This window comes from Glycine max, chromosome 5 (assembly GCF_000004515.6).
Source record: "Glycine max cultivar Williams 82 chromosome 5, Glycine_max_v4.0, whole genome shotgun sequence".
Lineage (NCBI taxonomy): Eukaryota > Viridiplantae > Streptophyta > Magnoliopsida > Fabales > Fabaceae > Glycine > Glycine max.
Genome location: NC_038241.2, coordinates 36073638 through 36091031, shown reverse-complemented (window position 1 = coordinate 36091031; position 17394 = coordinate 36073638). Strand labels below are relative to the sequence as shown.

The window sequence follows — 17394 nt, the reverse complement described above, 5'->3', positions numbered from 1 at the left end:
TTCAATTAATTGAATCATATCAATTAAATCTTATTTAATAATGAAGGATTTGAGTATTAATATAAAACCTAAGTTTGATCATCGTTATCATTGTGTAAAAAAATGTGATTGGATCATTCATACTGATCATATTAAATTATTTACTCTTCAAAAAGCTTTTAATTTAATATTGTTTGTATAAATTTTTTCATAAAAAAAACTAAGTAATAATCATGTTATATATAAACTTTTTAAAAATAAGTATATAAAAATAATTTATAATTAGTTAATGCTGTAAAAAAATTATTGTGACAATTGGACTCTAATTTTTAAAATAATTATTATAAACTTTAATTGTTTTACCATATATTATAATTTATAATGGGGTGAAAAGTAATTTTTTGATATATTTTAATTGAGTTGTTAAAAAAAAATAACAGTTACTTATTAAAAGGGTTGGTCTTTTTGAGCATCCAATGATGTGGTAGCACTTGTTGCGTACTATCTGCATGGCATCATGTCATCATTCATATGGGACAGCGTTTTTCCACTTTGGGACCTAAGTGTCCCATGAAACTAACTTTCTATCACCACCGGTTTCTTTCCATTGCATCGCCCATCTTTCTTCATTTCAAATTAATCAATGATTAATGATGATATATTAATGTTTATGACTATTCTTCAAATAACCATGTTTGCTTGTTTGTTAACTTTTGCATTGATTATGTTAGTTATTATTATGTTGATTATGGTATGACAAATGCTACTAAATGCATTTAAAGTGTTAATTAAGAAATTTAAAATAAAAATATTTTTATTTGTAGACAGAAAGTTATATTATTTATAAATTTTTTTATATTTTTTATAATTTATATAATAAATATTTTTTTATTTTTTTTTTAACTAATGTCTTAACTACATTGTTAATAATACCCTTATGCTATTAGTATTTATATTAGATGAACCTCTACTAGCTAGGAAAAAAAACTTGTCCATGGAAGTTTGGATGAAGAAATATCTCCGTACATCAAAGAAAATTTATAGCCCTCACTGAAGTTGAATTTTTTTTATAGTAACCATGAAGTTTTAGGCTCGAATTTTAATGATGATTATAAAAAAAATATTTGTGTTGTTTTTCTTCCCGTTTGTTTGATTTGTTTCATTCCCACAAAACATTTATTTGAAAGATTAGTTAATGAAATAAAGAGATTCTACAAAAGGAAAGATTAATGGGATTAATGAGAAATGTCGACTTTATATTACTACTTTTTTTTTTACAGGAACTTTATATTACTACTAAATAGACATATAAAGTGAAATAAATTAACATATAAACGATTTTATTATTTTTCTCCGATCTAAGTAAACAATAAGGTGGCTTCTAATTTTTAAAGTCTTGAAAAAAAAATTAAAGTATCCCACGTGCAAAGCACATTCAAATTTTTTAATCTTTACTTTATTTTCTGGACAGCTAAAACTATCACGCTCTCCCACCTTTTTTTAAATTCATGTGCAAAAAATAACACATGGCCAATTAATTTACAGAGTTTTTTATTTAACAAAATTGATGCAGAATATATAACATATAAAGACTTCTTATATAATTGCTACTAGTTCATTAATTACTCCAAAAACTGGGATGGGAATTTTTGTGTGCCATTGGTCCCCCACCGTCCAATCTGTGATGGATCTCTTCATCCTATATTCATATTAGATTATTAGTACTTTTTTTTTGTCGTCGGTAACAAACTTACACTTTTTCCGCCTCCTTCTTATATGTAAAGTTTTCACTTATTAGTCATCATCTAATCAAGTATCCTTTACTTCAAAAAAAGTTATAGAAAATTTAATATTACAACAAGGAGGTTGGTGCCTCATTCTCAATCATGTGAAACTAAATCGCCTTTCAAGTTTTGCGAGCAAATTCTTTTTTCCCATAGAAATCTAAAATGATATAAAAAAATTTATAACACTCACGTATTCTACTCATCCAACTAATTAGATTTCCTTAGTATTTTCAAGCCAAATGAAATGAAATAGTCATAGTCATGCGTAAATGATTTTGATATAATTTTTGTTAAATCCAACCTCGCTCATGTGAAAAATTATTAAGTGATTATAAATTATCTATTTTAGACCACTTAATGATACATGATAAATCATTAAAATAAACTCGTGTATTAAATAAAATTTATTTGATTAAATTATTTTATAAATTAGTCAAATAAGCTTATAAATTTTTTGAATGTTGTCGTACCAATTACATCCTTTTTGTGACAGTAAAGCATCCTTTGAAATAGATGGCATTTTATTGCACAAGGAAAAAGTTTAGTCGTACAACTTGCATCGTCATGAACTTGGGTAAATAGTCAACTATATGGAGAAAACATTAGATAAAACGCTACCTGGTGCTTTCCTTATCAGATTAGGAGGACTTTGAATTTTTAATATCAAGCTTTCAACCAAACACGGTATGAAATTCAAAAGCACAGAGAGACCAATTAAGAGAACAGCGTGTAGTTAAGAGACAACTCACTTTGCCCCATATGCATGTTTTTTTGCCTTTGAACCTACTTTACTTTAACATGCATACTGATAGCAAGGCGAGTTAAATCCGTCGGATCAACTTTCGTAACTCGTCACTTTTTTTTGGGTTAGATTGTATATTAGTCCATAGATTTGGTTAAACCATTTCGCAATATTCGGTTGTGGCATGTTAAAATTCTACTAATTGGGCATTCCTAATGGGCCAAAAGTGGAAATTCTTCTCCATTACAATCAATTAATTATCCTACTTACAGATAAACATTTTAAAACCGAAGAATTAAATACCAATTGACTAACTAAAACAAGTTTGTTTGTTTAAATATAATAGCTTCAAATGTCTTCAAAGTGGAAAAGACAAATCTATATGAGAATTGGATGGAGGCATATTAATTAATTTGAAAGTGAAACAACACATACACTGAATATCCCCCTCCCCCAAATAGTTATAACCAAAGCATTTGAAAAACTCATGACAACCAAAGCATTTAAAATATTTGTCTTCCTCATAGCATCAAAGCTTCTTTAATCCATTATATATTTCTATCACATGATAAAGGGGTGTACCTGATCTGTTCCATCACTGGTAATTGAGAATCCCAACTTGATGTTATTGAGCTACATATGCTCATTATTATCTTATTATTTAAGTTATTAATTGAGAATCTCTGGTCTCGTTCGTTTTTTAAAGTTCAAGAGATTACTATAGCCCATTAACCCAGGTCCAGCATTCCTTCGGCTCAACCGAAGAAGAAAAACATGGAACACAACACGAGTGTGAGATCACCCATTGAAATCTAACCCCAACTCACATACTGACAAGAGTGGGATTCTAGTATGCAATTATACCAAAAACTTTCACGGCTTCTTCGCAGAGGTAAGAAGCACGAAAATTCCAAGACAAAAACCCCAACACTTTCCTTTGGTCAGGCAACAACATACACGGGGGATGGAAAACATTCCATCAATTACCACTTCTCACATCGCCACTCCAATAAATTTATCCCAAATCAACAATTAATTTGATGAACCAACAGCAAAATCAACATAAAATAGAATAAAATAAAGTGTCAAGAACACAGCATAATCTCAGTCGAGGGCAATTAAAAAGGACATTTCCATAAACCAAATGTACTCAATCAAGAAATCGAACACCGTTAAGATTACCACATGAAGCCACAACTTCCTCCACTCATACTAATTCAGGCTTCAGAGTGGATAGCCCAACAAAGTTTTACAGCAAATAGTTATGAGCTTAGGAAAATTACGTGGCCCAAGGAGGTAATAATTTTCAGAAAATTATACTGACCAGGAAATGTACAAGTGAGAAATGATTAGCTGGGCTGTAGGGCCCTTTTTGGGACTCAAACTGCACTCACGACATTTCCTGCAGCTGGAAAATAGATAGAAATGTACAAGTGAGAAATGGTTAAAATTTTGTGAGCAAAGGAAGCAAACTCACCGATTCAAGGAGGGTCCAAGGGAGCTTTGGGGGAAGAATATGGGAGATTATTACAGGTGAAAGAATGAGAAAGGAAAAGATGGAATGGTTCTATTAGAAGTTAGGCCCTCAGAAATTTACAATAGCAGCCTCCATTTTATTTACCAAAACACTCTTTAAGTTTTTAAAATTTCTCCAAGCTTCCTAATGGATATTTAATGGCAACGAATCAGAGCTCGTGCAATCTTTAAAATAAATATTAAATACAGATTGCAACTTGTTTTTTAAAACAAATGAAGATTAAAGTCTAGTTTAAATAAACTGGGACACAAACACAGGTAAAATCAATCAGTCCTTTTACAAGTTAAAATCAAGATATATATACTTTTCAACTTTGAGAAAATTGATTTTACTTTTAAATTTTCCTTTCCTATAACTTGTTGAAAATTTCATCCAAATTCAGCCTGACTTTATCTGACAAGTTGCACACAAAAGATGGCGATTAAAGGAAAATCTTTGGTAAACCTGTTTCCATGGAATATATCTTTCAAGAAGACATGGATAAAACTACACATTGTTGTCATGCAATTTCGAAAACTTTGTTCATGATACGGTTGTTTCACCCTTCTCATCTTCCAATAGCTTTAACTCCCTATGCCAATCTTCTAATTTTGCTAGCTTTTCCAACTGCTCTGGCTTCAGATTCTGCTCTGTACTTTTCTGCTCCAATGCTTCTGTAAGTCGAATCTGGATTTAACAGTCAAAATATTAGGCTAGGAAAATGTGAAAACACTATTTGAGATAGTTCTTTAGCAAGACCGAGAATAAAAACACATCCACCACATCATCCATTCAAATTCTCTAGATAATGGCCCAAGCAATTTTACCTTTAATTATTGAACTAAGTTGCTTAGCCTATCATAGTATTATACCTTCTAATTCTGATATTCATTTCTCTAATCACAATCATTTTGTTTACAAAGCCTCCAATTGTCCTTCAAGTGTTTGCTCTGACACAATCTCCTTGGTAAAGTTGATATAATTATTTGATGTTCTGTACATTTGTCATTAATAAGGACACACATACACACTTGTTTAATGAGACAAGTCATGCAAAGTCCCAAGTGCTTCCCAGAAGGATTGCGTTGATGTGGATGTATGTTCAGAGAATTCTTCAACTAGACTAGCTAAAATATTAGCCACATAAAATCATAAACCTACTAGATTTTATAATGGTAACAACTTATGGAAACATATCCAATGCTCTAAAAGAACAAACAGATTCCAAAGAATTCATTAGGAACAACAATACAACATTCACTTTTCCAGCAACCTACCTATAGCAATATTTTCTCCTGAACCACACCATTAACTACAAAATTGAATATCTCCTATATGTCTTGATCAAGATTCATCTCAGTATCATACTGCAACTTACAACAAGAGAGATGATAGCAAGGATCCATCCTTATGGTCAGAACAAATGAAGCTACCTAAAAGATGAGGGGTAGAGAAAGAAATGAAAGGGAGGGGAGGGATTTTGATAAAAATCATTGTTTGATTCAAAAGTTTGGAAGGGAGAGGAGAGAAAATGAGTGGGCAAAAGTTCCTCCCCTCCACTTTTTGCCTCCCATTCCCTTCTCCTCTTTTAAACCAAATGGTCAATATTCTGTAAGTTGTATTAGATCTTGAGTAGCGTAAGAAATACAGGATGATGAGAAGTGATGAACCGTAATGGTGGTAACTAAGAAGGAGCCATGAATATCATGAATATCGGTCAACTGTTATAGGAATTACAAACAGCCCATTGATGCACCATAGTAATTCATAAGATTCCCTTGTTGACATGATTGTTCCACAATTTTCAGCTTCTTTTTGGACAAAAATAGCCTTGTAGGACCATTAGTATATGGAGAGCTTTTCTCATTGTCATTTGCATCCGAGAAACAAGTGAAGTTCCTTCTTATATTTGAGTGTTCTTTCTTATATATCTTGAGTTTGCTGAGCCAAAAAGATTTAAAAGTTCATAGAACAACATTTCTTGAATATCTTCTTTCCTTAATTTTTTAACGGATATTAAGAACATTAATAGAAAGAAAGGAGAGATAAGGGATCATATAAAATAGGAAAATGTAAACAGAAAGCTGCAGAGGCTACAAAATGCAACAAAACTCATCTTTTATCCAATAAATAAAAGAGAAAGAGAGAGAGAGAGACAGAGACAGAGAGAGCAAGGAAGCTCTCCAATCTAGCGGCATATCAGTTATAAATTCCCTCAAGACAGAAGTCAAACCCTATCACATAAGGTAATGAGACACCCTTGAAAATATGGGCAATCCATGCCAACCTATATACCCATGAAATTAAGTCTAATACTCCTCATGGCTCATACATAAACAATACTAGATAGACAGCAGCACCATAACCTATGAAGCACAACCCAAACACTAGATATGACATGGACAAAACTAATGTTCAAAATACAGGACAACACACACACATAACAGTTTCAACTGTACCATTCTCTTCCAATTTTGTTTCTATACATTAAGCAGTAAACACAAACTACAAATTTATAGATTTTAAACTGCAAAAGATGAAGCTGCCCGGCCCTGTACTTATATCAGAATTCTATAGGATCCAATTCCCACTATGACAAGCACGCATCACATCAATCATACATTTAAAGATTTGTTTTATTAAAATTCTTAACTCTACTATTTCATGTTGCAACAAGAAACATGTTAAGAACCTTCATTTTCTTTGCAATAAATAATTGAGGGACACATTAGCAGGATAAGTCACAGAACACTGAACAACCAAGGAACTAAAGGGCAGGGATGCTTCCTACATTGTTAGGACATTTTTGCCAAATGGAAATCTTTGTTCATCTCACACCATTTAAGAAAAAGGAATTGGCTGTTTACGAGGTACGTACTTAAAAGAGCTTAAAGGTTGTACATAGGAGACAAAGAGATAGAGAAACTCAAATAAGGGAAATGTTTTTTGGACACTTCAATGTAGTAGGTGATATGTGATAAAACAGAGAGATAAAGAGAAACTGAGTGTGTCCCAAATATGCAAGTGACACGGAAAAAAAAAAAACTCAAATCTTAAGAAATATGAATAAAAGATCCAACTAACATGACGTGGTATGATTGACAAATAACTAAATTTGTTGAATTCTTAGGTCTGTGTGTATGAGTCTGATAGGGGAGATAATTTTTCAATGTAAACATGAAATTAATATCTCGCACGAAAGGCATAATATTGTTGAAGAATGGTGGCAATAGGAAAAAGGTATGAATCATCAAAGCATAAACGGCGCACCTTCTTTCTGAGAGCTCGAATTCTTTTATCAATATCTTGAGCTTGGGAATCTTGCACAGCGAGTTCATTTACCTGCGAGGTCAATGCCTCCACAAATTCCTGCTTCCCACTCTCTTCAACTTCACTCACATTCTTTTCCTTTTCAAGCGCAGCCTGCAATAACACATATTATATAATTCGCGTTAATCAAGATTTATCAATTAAACAAAGTAAAGTAGAGCATTAATTTTATACCTGAATGCGCTTTTCCTTCTTTCTCTCGTTCCTCTTGACGGACTTGGTCTTGGGCTTGGGCTTGGGCTTGGAATCGGCGTCGGGGTCGTAGCCGGGAGGCCCAGCCGAGCCCATCTCCTTTTTCAGCTGCAGAGAACAAGAGTCAGAGAAAGAGAAATGGAATAATAACAATAAGAAGAAGAAATTAGGGAACGGACGAGTGCTCCTTTGGGTTGGTAAATGGCGACTTCGTCTTGAGGGGTGTAACCGGCGCGGATTCGAATGGGCTTGCGGAGGGTTCCGTCGGGCCGTCTCGTTGGGCCCACGATTCTCTCTCCTTCTTTCAGGCTTTTGCTCAGCTCCGCTATTTGCTTCGTTCTTTCCTCGTCGCTCATCTTTCTTTCAACTACTACTTCTTCTTCTTCTTGCTATATGCTTATGCTGCGTCTCTGTCTCAAGCACTTATTCAAACAAAATTACTTCTACTACCAATCAATATAAGGCACCTTCCCTTATACACGAAATAAAAAAATTTAATTTTGATAGAAATGAAAATTACTTTTTTTTTATTTCAATTTTATCATAATTATAAAAATAATTTAAAAATACAATATTCGATCAAAATTCAAATTGATCCATGTTATGATTGTTGAAACTATCCAAATAGACACTTATTCTGTGTGGGGGCCCCTTCATTCGCGCGGTGACCAAATATGCTTTACCCTTGTGTAATAACCAAATGGAGTCACTATTTTATTAAAACTGCAAACTAGTCCCCATATAAGTAATATTCGTTATACTAGTTTTTTTTTTAAGGATGTTATACTAGTTATTTTATTTGATTCCTGTAACTTTTTTATTTTAAGATTTAATATCTGTACGAGAAAACAATATCTTCGAGTATCTGTGTAAGTCATTAACTTTTGTAACAGTTTTCTCTTATAAAACTAGATTTTAGTGTTGAAATCTCACATCATGTACGATGGAATAATTAAACTAATATATAAAGCAAAAGATATTTTTTATTATAAGAGTTAACTTTTAGAACTTATGTAAGTCGCAATTTAAATTTAAAGATCATATTAAAACTTATTATTGGACCTATTTAAGGCCAATCCTAGGTGGGGTGATAAATGGATGAGACCGCCAAGGACCACAAAAAATAAATTAAAATAAATATAGTTGTATTGTAATTTCTTAATGTTATTTTGTATTAGTTTTATAAGTTAAAATTATTTTTTATATCTAAATTAAAGTATAACATATGATTATAAAGTATTTTAGTTGTTAGTTTTTTTCAATGTGTTATGTCTATAGGTTTATGCTAAATGAATTTTTCTCTGTCAACAATTCAACTTAACATGGTGTGGACATATAATAATATATTAACATGAAGTGTTTGTTTTATCAAAAGGAAAAAAAATATAACTCAAATTATAAATGAGTCTATTTTTATGCTATAAATTAACTCTCCTCACTATCTCAACTATAAATTTGTATCATTTTCTTTCCTCTCTCTGGCAAGTGCATTTCCCACGCATATATAATTGGAAAAAAAAAAGCATCTCTACTAATAATCTCAATTTACTCTCTATTTATGTTTTTTATATATATTAAGTTTCTTAATCGTCTATTTGTTCCAATTTAAAAATTAAATTATATCACAATTTAAAGTATTTATTATGAATCTAACATTTAATTTATATATTTTAACAAATATATGTATTATGAATTATAATCATAATATTAATTATATAAAAATAACTATTTATCTTATGTAACACACAAACTAAAATACTAGTTAAAACTAAAAATAAGTACATTAATAAATTAACACAAAAAGTGCATGTAAGTATAATATGAGACAATGATATTTTTGCCAATGACTAGCGATAGCAAGGAGTAAATTGAATGATTAATGTAATTCATCATATTTAAATTTGTTAAAATGTTGTTATTCACTTAATTAATAAAATACATAATTTTTTATTAAATTATATGCCCTGCTTTTTAATATAATTTATGTTTATATTTTAAAGTACTTATATATAAGATCTTATTTTATTATTTCGTCCCATGCTCATAAAATATCAAGACCGATTTTGGATCCATTGAATCACCCATGATCAGATTAATTAATATCAGACTACTTGTAAATATCCTATCTTACAAACTGCTTAATTACTTGCATTTAAAAAAAAAAAAAACTGCTTACTTAAAATATATGGTCCTCTGGAATAAATAATTAAATAAATAAAAAATGTCTACTCCTCAACATGAAAATGGATTGTTAGAGATTTGACTCCACATTATCGGGTGATATAACTAAAAACTCTCCGTCAGCACCTCTAGATTTATTAAGATGAAGTCCTGATGTTGTTGAATGTAATAATTTTTTTTCTTTTACTTGCTAGATATGACCTAATATGCGTTGATAATTTAGTGATTGCTGATATAGAGCTACACTAGAGGTTTACCTTATAATCTATGAGTTACTTCTAGCTATTACTTACGAATCTTATGATGGCATTTTCTTCACAAGCTCAGTACCTAGCTAAGGGGCAGAACAGGAATTAAGTTTTTTAAAGGTGTATATAAAGTATTCGATGTGAAATGTTATGAGCAACATTAAATGTTGGAAACTCCTTCAATGGAGATTCAAACGGTTCATAACTATGAGGTTTTGTGAAAATATGTAAACATTTTTTTCGTTTTTTTAACGATTACAAGAATCTTTTTTTATAAGGGATGTTAATATAATATATAAGGAGTGTTAGTATAATGTTTATGAAAACACTAAGGCAGTATTAGTATAACATATAGAGTGATATTAATGTAATGTTTTAAATATAAAATGAGGTTAGTATAGAAATAAAGAAAATTAAAAGAGTAATATTATATGTAATTTGAAAGAAAAAAAACTCACGAAATACAAGTGTATTGTGTTGTGCTTGTTGATATAATATGAAACAGGTTACTCAAGACGAAGGGGTTGAATGTATGTAAGTGTACTTTAAATTTTTTTCACAAATATATATTTAAGCATAATATATCGTCCATTCCAATATGAAAAACGTGAAAAGAGGGATAGGTAGGTAAAGAGAAAGAACACGAGATTTGATATTGGCTATTCTCTCGTTCAACTCCTTCCTTTGAGATAATTTCACTAATCAAACCTTATTATAACAAATATTCTTCACAATCTCTTCCACCCTTACAACAAAATATTCTTTACTTCTAGCTTAATCGAAGTATTTAACACTAAGTCTCTCTAGACTTTTTTGTATACAAGATAATTCCTAAAAGAGAGATATGAACTCAAGCACATGAACAAAACTTTGTTTACGTACACAAGAAAATATGACACAATCATGCTTCACATGTATACAAGACTTATTAACTCAAGCTCCTATAATTCCTAGAAGAGACGATATAAACTCAAGCACACATATACAAGACTTTTCATTATTTGCTTATATATAAAAATTAATTATTTTCAATAAAATTATTTAATTATATGAAGTAATTTTTTTAAAATGTATTTATTTAATATAATTTTTTAAATAAATCTGTTTAATTATAATTGAGTTTTTTTACTATTAATATCTATTTAAAAATGTCATTTTTGGTTCATTATGTTTTAGTGTTTTTTCACTTTAGTATATTATGTTTTAAAGAATTTATTTTGGTTCTTGATGTTTTTAAAATTTTTATTTTGATCCTTTATATTTTTGAAAGTTTTACTTTGATCTTTTATTTTGATTTTTGTTAGCAAATGTTAGTATTCTGGTAATTTTTAAATGATTAATTTAAAATAGTGTGACTAAAAGTCAAAACAAGAGCCAAAATCACCACTGCGGCATTAGATTTGAAGCTTTTTATCATCATCGGAATCTAATATTTTTTTTTTATTTATGTTGGTGTTGGGCTACAATATGACTGAGGTGGAGCAATGGTGTTGTTTGGTGAATGAATGTTGCATATCTAATTTATTTGTTGATGATGATTGTAGTGCTAATTAAGGAGGTTGTAGATATGAATGGATGATGGTTGTATTATTTATGTTGTGATGGTTATAAAGTTTGCAAAGAAGATGATGGAAGTTAAGGAAGTAGATGTTTGAATGCATTTTAAAAAGCTAGTGATGATTTTTAATTGTCACTATTTTAAATTAATTATTTCAAAATTTAAAATTAACGACACATTCATGTTTGTTAATGAAAATGAGAAAAAACGATTAAAATAAAACTTTTAAAAAATATTAAAGATCAAAATGAAACTTTCAAAAACATAAAAGACTAAAATAAAATTCTTAAAATTTAATGTAACAAAATTATCAAACTTTTAAAAGCATAAAAGATCAAAATAAAACTTTTAAAACTTAATGTTAAAAAGTTAAAATAACATTTATTTTGAGGCTTAATTTTTTTACATGACACATACTATGAGATGAAGGAAGTACATTTAGACATAATAATGAGATGGGACACAGAGACGAATATGTAAAAGAAAAATACAAAATTAATTTTAAAAACATTGAACAAAATTAAATATATTATTTATTCAAGGAGAGAGACCCTTATAACTTATGTTTGCTTTTAAAGTTTTAGTTTCAGTACGTCTTAAAAAAAATAGAAAGAATAAATAAAGAACAGTAAGTATAAAAGTTTAATAAAAGTAATTAAGCTATATACATGACATAAAATAATGGTAATTAATATAGTAATTCTGTGTGTTAATACGGGACGAGTAAGAGTAGGTACATACCATAGTTGTTCCCATTTAAAAAAATCATGTATTACATGTATGTGTATTGTGTCCGGTCAAAGTAAAAATTTTATATCAAAATTAAAGTGATAATTATAGATACGGATTTGTTTATGTATAAGTACATCTTAATTTTTACACTTACCTTCTTGTTGTAACATTTATTATTTTCCCTCTCCTTAACTTTCTTTTTTCTTTTTTTCCCTAAAGTGTCTACATCCCAAGAGGTGGCAAATGATCATTATTCTTATCTTTTCTTTCCCCTTATGCTTTGTTTAGTTTTATGGAAGAAAGTGAAAACTTTTGCTGTAACTTGCCATCCTCATTGTCCTTGGCTGATATGGTGTTGCTGTAACTTTTACTGCTTTTGGGTCATAGGGTACTGATTTGCTTCACCGGATATGGTGCTCTTCGGGAGCTTGTTATGTTTTTTGGAATATAATATTATCTTTGGCCTTAAGGGAGAAAAAAACTATGAAAACTTACATTTTGGTTGGAGGTTCATTCTTTCTGAACATTCTCTATATATATAAGTAAGGAATCTTCTTCATATTAATGCACAGAAATATGTTAAAATTAATTTACTTTTTGCATTAATATGAAATGTTGTGAAGGGTCTAAAATAATTTTCATGTTTAAGAGTAAATCTAATTCCATTTGTGTTTGCCTCCCTTTTAAGTGTTATAACATATTTCATGCCAATTTAATAGTCATGTAAAGATTTTATACTTCCAAGCAATTAGTGATCAAATTCATTTAATGATCATGTTCTATCTATCAACCTTTATCCTTTTCATTTGTATGAGATGTTGATTAGGTTCCTTATGTTTGAATTTGCTACCGGTGCTTTAATATTTACTAGTGTATTACTAAATTATATGTACGAGGTACTTGACCACTTTTTATTTTGCTATTATACGGATAAGATGTTATAAATCTGTAACACCATAAATCTATAACAAAGTCTGTAGCCATAATAAGTCAGTAACACCGTAAGTCTACAACCATATGGATTGTGCGTAACACCATAAGTCTATACCAAAGCCTGTAACACCACCATAAGCCTATACCAAAGTCTGTAACACCATAAGCCTATATATAATCATAAGTCTGTAGCAAAGATTGTGTTGCTGCCAAAGGAGAGGCAATTTGCAGCAACAATATTCAAATCATCTCATGAAAGACATAATTTAAGGCTTCTTCAAGTCTCATACAAATTAAGGTTTAAGTTCAAAAATTTCAATATTAAAAAATGACATACCACATTTAGAAAACCATGCAGATTCTCAAGGCACATTTTTAACATATATATTCATAAAGGATACATAACATGAACCCTTCTATGCAGAAGCATCATCTAGTTTAAGAGGAATACATCCAAGGCCTATTTCATTACTAGGTATGAAGTTATTGACGTTATTGAAAATTAAGACCTCTTCTGAGGAGGACTCATTCGAGTTCCCGTAATCTTCCCACATATTTTGAAGTTGCATATAAAACCTCTTCATTGGTGTTATCTTCTTGCGTACCAATGGTGAACGTTTTCTCGTAGGAATCTTAGGGCTGCATAAATATCGACCTTTTCCACCTAGTAAAAATTACTAATTGTCAGAAATATAATAAATGAAGTCACACAACAACGTTTTTCAAAGAAAAAGATAACTTAATTACTAGTATCATGACCTGTAACATAGCTTGAAACAAGAAGATTTTTTCTACCCTTCAAATGTTTTCTACCCTTCAGAGTTTTTCTACGCTTCAGCATTTTAAGGTTATCAGGGTACTCTGGTTGAAAATGGTTGGGAAGATAGTTCTCAAGACTTCCACATTTCCTGTATCTTGATCCACATGCATTGCACAATACTGGCTTGTCTTCAGGTCCATTACGCCAAAGTGGAGTTACTGATCATGAAGCCATATATATGTTGGTGACTACTCAAATAATTAGGAAGTAGATATTTTGGACAAAATAATTTGCATGAAATAAGAATGGTTTTGCTTGCTTATTCTTAAGGGTTATCTGTGCCTATATTCATAGAGACATGATAGTTTTGAAGTGTCTTAGTTTTATATATGACTTTTTGTAGAAACAATTTCTATCTAGGGTTTGCTTAGTGTGTATTGAAAAGCTAAAAGAATTTTATTGCAAATGGGTGCAGCACAAGAAAAGGCGGATGTACATGAATATTATTTTGCATAGAATAATTCGTCCTCCTCGCCCAATATACAACTAATTATAGTACCTCTAGCTAGCTAAAAAGGTATTAGCCTACTTGAGATTTGATAGAATCAAAATATATAGATTACAATTTCTTCATATCATTATTCATTAGGTAGGCTAACAAACACCTGAATTACTATTTAAATAAAAATTCCGATGAAAATGATTTAAAGGTAATATTAGACAAATTCGGTATTATTTAATGAAAAACGTCAATTACTATCTTAACCCTATTTCTTCACTGAAACAATAATTACTTGTGTCTTCATACCCAAGAATTCAAACCAATTGTAATTGCTTTTAAAATTATGTTTTCTTCAATTTTTATTTTTCTAAAAGTCATATCATCTCATTATAAACGACACACCTTTTTTTAATGCAATTAGAATTTAATATATGCATTAATGGTCCAAACTTAAAAGCTCATTAAATGAAGCAATTTATATTCATTAAATTCACTTACTGTTTTTTTCTTTTTCTATTTCTTTTTCCTTTTTATAACTTGTGGTCTCATGTATACTACCTAGACTTATCACTATGTCAATCCTAGTAGGTTGCTTGATTTTGAAAAGTTAAGGACTTGTTTGTTTATGTTTTCATTTCTTGTTTTTACTTTATAATTATAAATTTTTATTTTGTTTTTAATCTATTTTCTATTTTTAAATATTTATACAAAAAATAGAGATAACAAAAAAAGTTGTTTTGCTGTTGGCTATACAAATATTTGAAAACATAAAAATATTAAAAATAAGATGACAATTTTATAATTACGATAAACACAAGAAATGAAAATAAAAAAAATAATCATGCTCAAATTAGGTAACATTACTGTGAAAAATTAAGTTTTCTTTTTAAGTATTTTAAAAATTAATTTCATGAAAGGCTAATTTGATTTAGAAGTAAATAATTTATATTTAAAAACTTCTATTTTAAAGAAAAAAATAAAATTTAGCATAAAATATCATACTAATGTAGAATTTTTTTTCTTTTATCTAGTTTAACATGCTTAGTTTTAGGAGTAATATATAGTAATGTTGGTTAAAAATAACCAAACTTGAATATTTTCATGAAATTACACTTGAAGAAATCAGAGGTGTGTTCTAACTTTGGTGCAACTGAATGCTTGTCCAAACATCAGCTTAGACAAGGAGAGAAAAGCTTTAAGGACTTGTACATCATAAATATTTAATTAATTAGATTATATAATGGTATAAGTTAGAACACTAAAATAATTTTTAAAAGGTCAATAATATTAACTTCTTGATGCCAATACTTTTTGACAATTTAATCAAATCATTTGACTGATTTAGAATGTCTTGAATTTTAAGATAAAATATTCCTCTTCTTTGAATACCATATACAGTCACCATGTTACCATGTTCAGTCTAACAGCAGAAGTAAACCTAACCAAAGTTCTAATTAACCACAAGAGGACTTACTATGAATTTTGCAATGGAAGCATGGACCATGCTTTCTCCCCATATCTGTAATATTCCTTTTATCTGACGAATAGAAAAGTTATCAAAAAAGCAACACCAGACAAGCCTTGAAATGAAATCAACTTAAAGAACAAACTACAAAACTGTTACAAAATTCAAGTTGTAGGACTACCGGAAGAAAGAGAACAAATCTTCAGTCAACTTTAATAACATAAAAACATGAGATTTCATAATTTTTTTTACCTTTCCGTGCGTTTACCCACCCTTGTGATAGCTTCTATTCTCCCCTTTTGGTGATAGCTTCTATATTTTTCCTTTGTCTCCCTTTTTTTTATGCAATTGAGTCGTGCTTACATAAGTTATTTAAATTCATATGTTTGACAAGAATACATTGGAGTTTTTTACCATTTCATCATGGAAAGGAGGACAAGTAGCTCCACGCTTTGTAAATGTCCTTCTGTATCATCATATAGGTACAAAATTATGCAGCCGTTACCTTATGCAACGCAAATGAACTTTAATAGTCCATTAAAAAAATTAATATAAAGGAGAAAAACAATCAAAGGTGGTGTTGACTCTAAAGGATTAAAACTGTAAAAAAAATCATTAGATTGTTTGGTTGTTTGTTGAATTAGAAAGTCCATTTAATACTTAAAACATTGTAAATTTAATGAACTGTATATGTGAACTCTCTTTGCCCCATAATAATTAGACTCACTTTTCACATTATTTACATCATGATTATAGTTCTTTTTATTTCCAACATCAATCAAGTTTCATAACTTTTATATAAGTGAATTTAATAAGATAAATTTTACATCTTAAATTAGTAAAAAATAATTTCATATATATTCATGTCTCAAAATAAAAAATAATTATTGTTTTGGAAAGACTAAATTAATCCAAATCATCCATATGAGCTGATATTATAAAAAAAATAAAAACTTAAAGTGTAATATTAACACAAAATTATTTTCTTTAAAGGCAAAAGGTATAGTATTGATAATGATAAGGATGCAAATACACACCCCAATCCCAATCTGCACAAGAGGTACAAGTATTACATCAAAAAATCATTTCTCCTAAAGTTAACTTTCTGTCCCAAAAAATGTCATAGTTAACTTCTCTGAACATCAACAACATTTGAAGCACTGCAATGGCTCCAAACACTAGGAAGAGAAAAAAGGTTTATGGCAGCCAAAATATATACCCCCTAGATCACAGTCTTTACCCTTAAAAGCTATACTATTTCTATGGTTCCATATGCACACCAACAAGTAATATTGTGCCATATAAAATGTTTTCATCTATGGCTTTTCCTCCCTCTCATGTAAAACCTAAACTGAGAGTATGACTGGGAAACCTCCTCGGGGGAAACATTTTTTATCCCCATCCATTTAAACGTTTCACACCATATTCTTGACTTGAAGTATCTCTCTCATTCTTTAACCAATAGAGAC

General features: G+C 29.8%; 1 protein-coding gene across 2 annotated transcripts; it reads right to left on the bottom strand.

The window, feature by feature from the left end:
* Positions 1 to 3567: 3567 nt before the first annotated feature.
* On the bottom strand, positions 3568 to 8000 carry LOC100820219 (partner of Y14 and mago). Of its 2 annotated transcripts, XR_414450.4 has the most exons (5): positions 7726 to 8000; positions 7529 to 7654; positions 7295 to 7447; positions 4490 to 4711; positions 3568 to 3916 (listed from the first exon to the last, which is right to left on the bottom strand). XR_414450.4 is itself a non-coding variant. In XM_003524971.5 (4 exons), exons 1-4 carry the CDS (start codon positions 7900 to 7902, stop codon positions 4568 to 4570), a joined length of 600 nt encoding a protein of 199 aa, XP_003525019.1. In that variant the 5' UTR covers positions 7903 to 8000; the 3' UTR covers positions 4358 to 4567. The 2 variants fall into 2 exon arrangements, 1 of the variants encoding a protein (XP_003525019.1); XM_003524971.5 differs by lacking the exon at positions 3568 to 3916 and having other exon boundaries at positions 4358 to 4711.
* Positions 8001 to 17394: the final 9394 nt, after the last annotated feature.

Bases quoted from the DNA above. Each gene is read 5' to 3' on its own strand.
- LOC100820219 (XM_003524971.5), bottom strand. From the start codon at position 7,902: ATGAGCGACGAGGAAAGAACGAAGCAAATAGCGGAGCTGAGCAAAAGC. The intron at 7,655-7,725 runs GTCCGTTCCCTA...TGTTCTCTGCAG, and splicing joins ACCAACCCAAAGGAGCACTC to CTGAAAAAGGAGATGGGCTC. The intron at 4,712-7,294 runs GTGCGCCGTTTA...TGTTAAATCCAG, and splicing joins TTCGAGCTCTCAGAAAGAAG to ATTCGACTTACAGAAGCATT.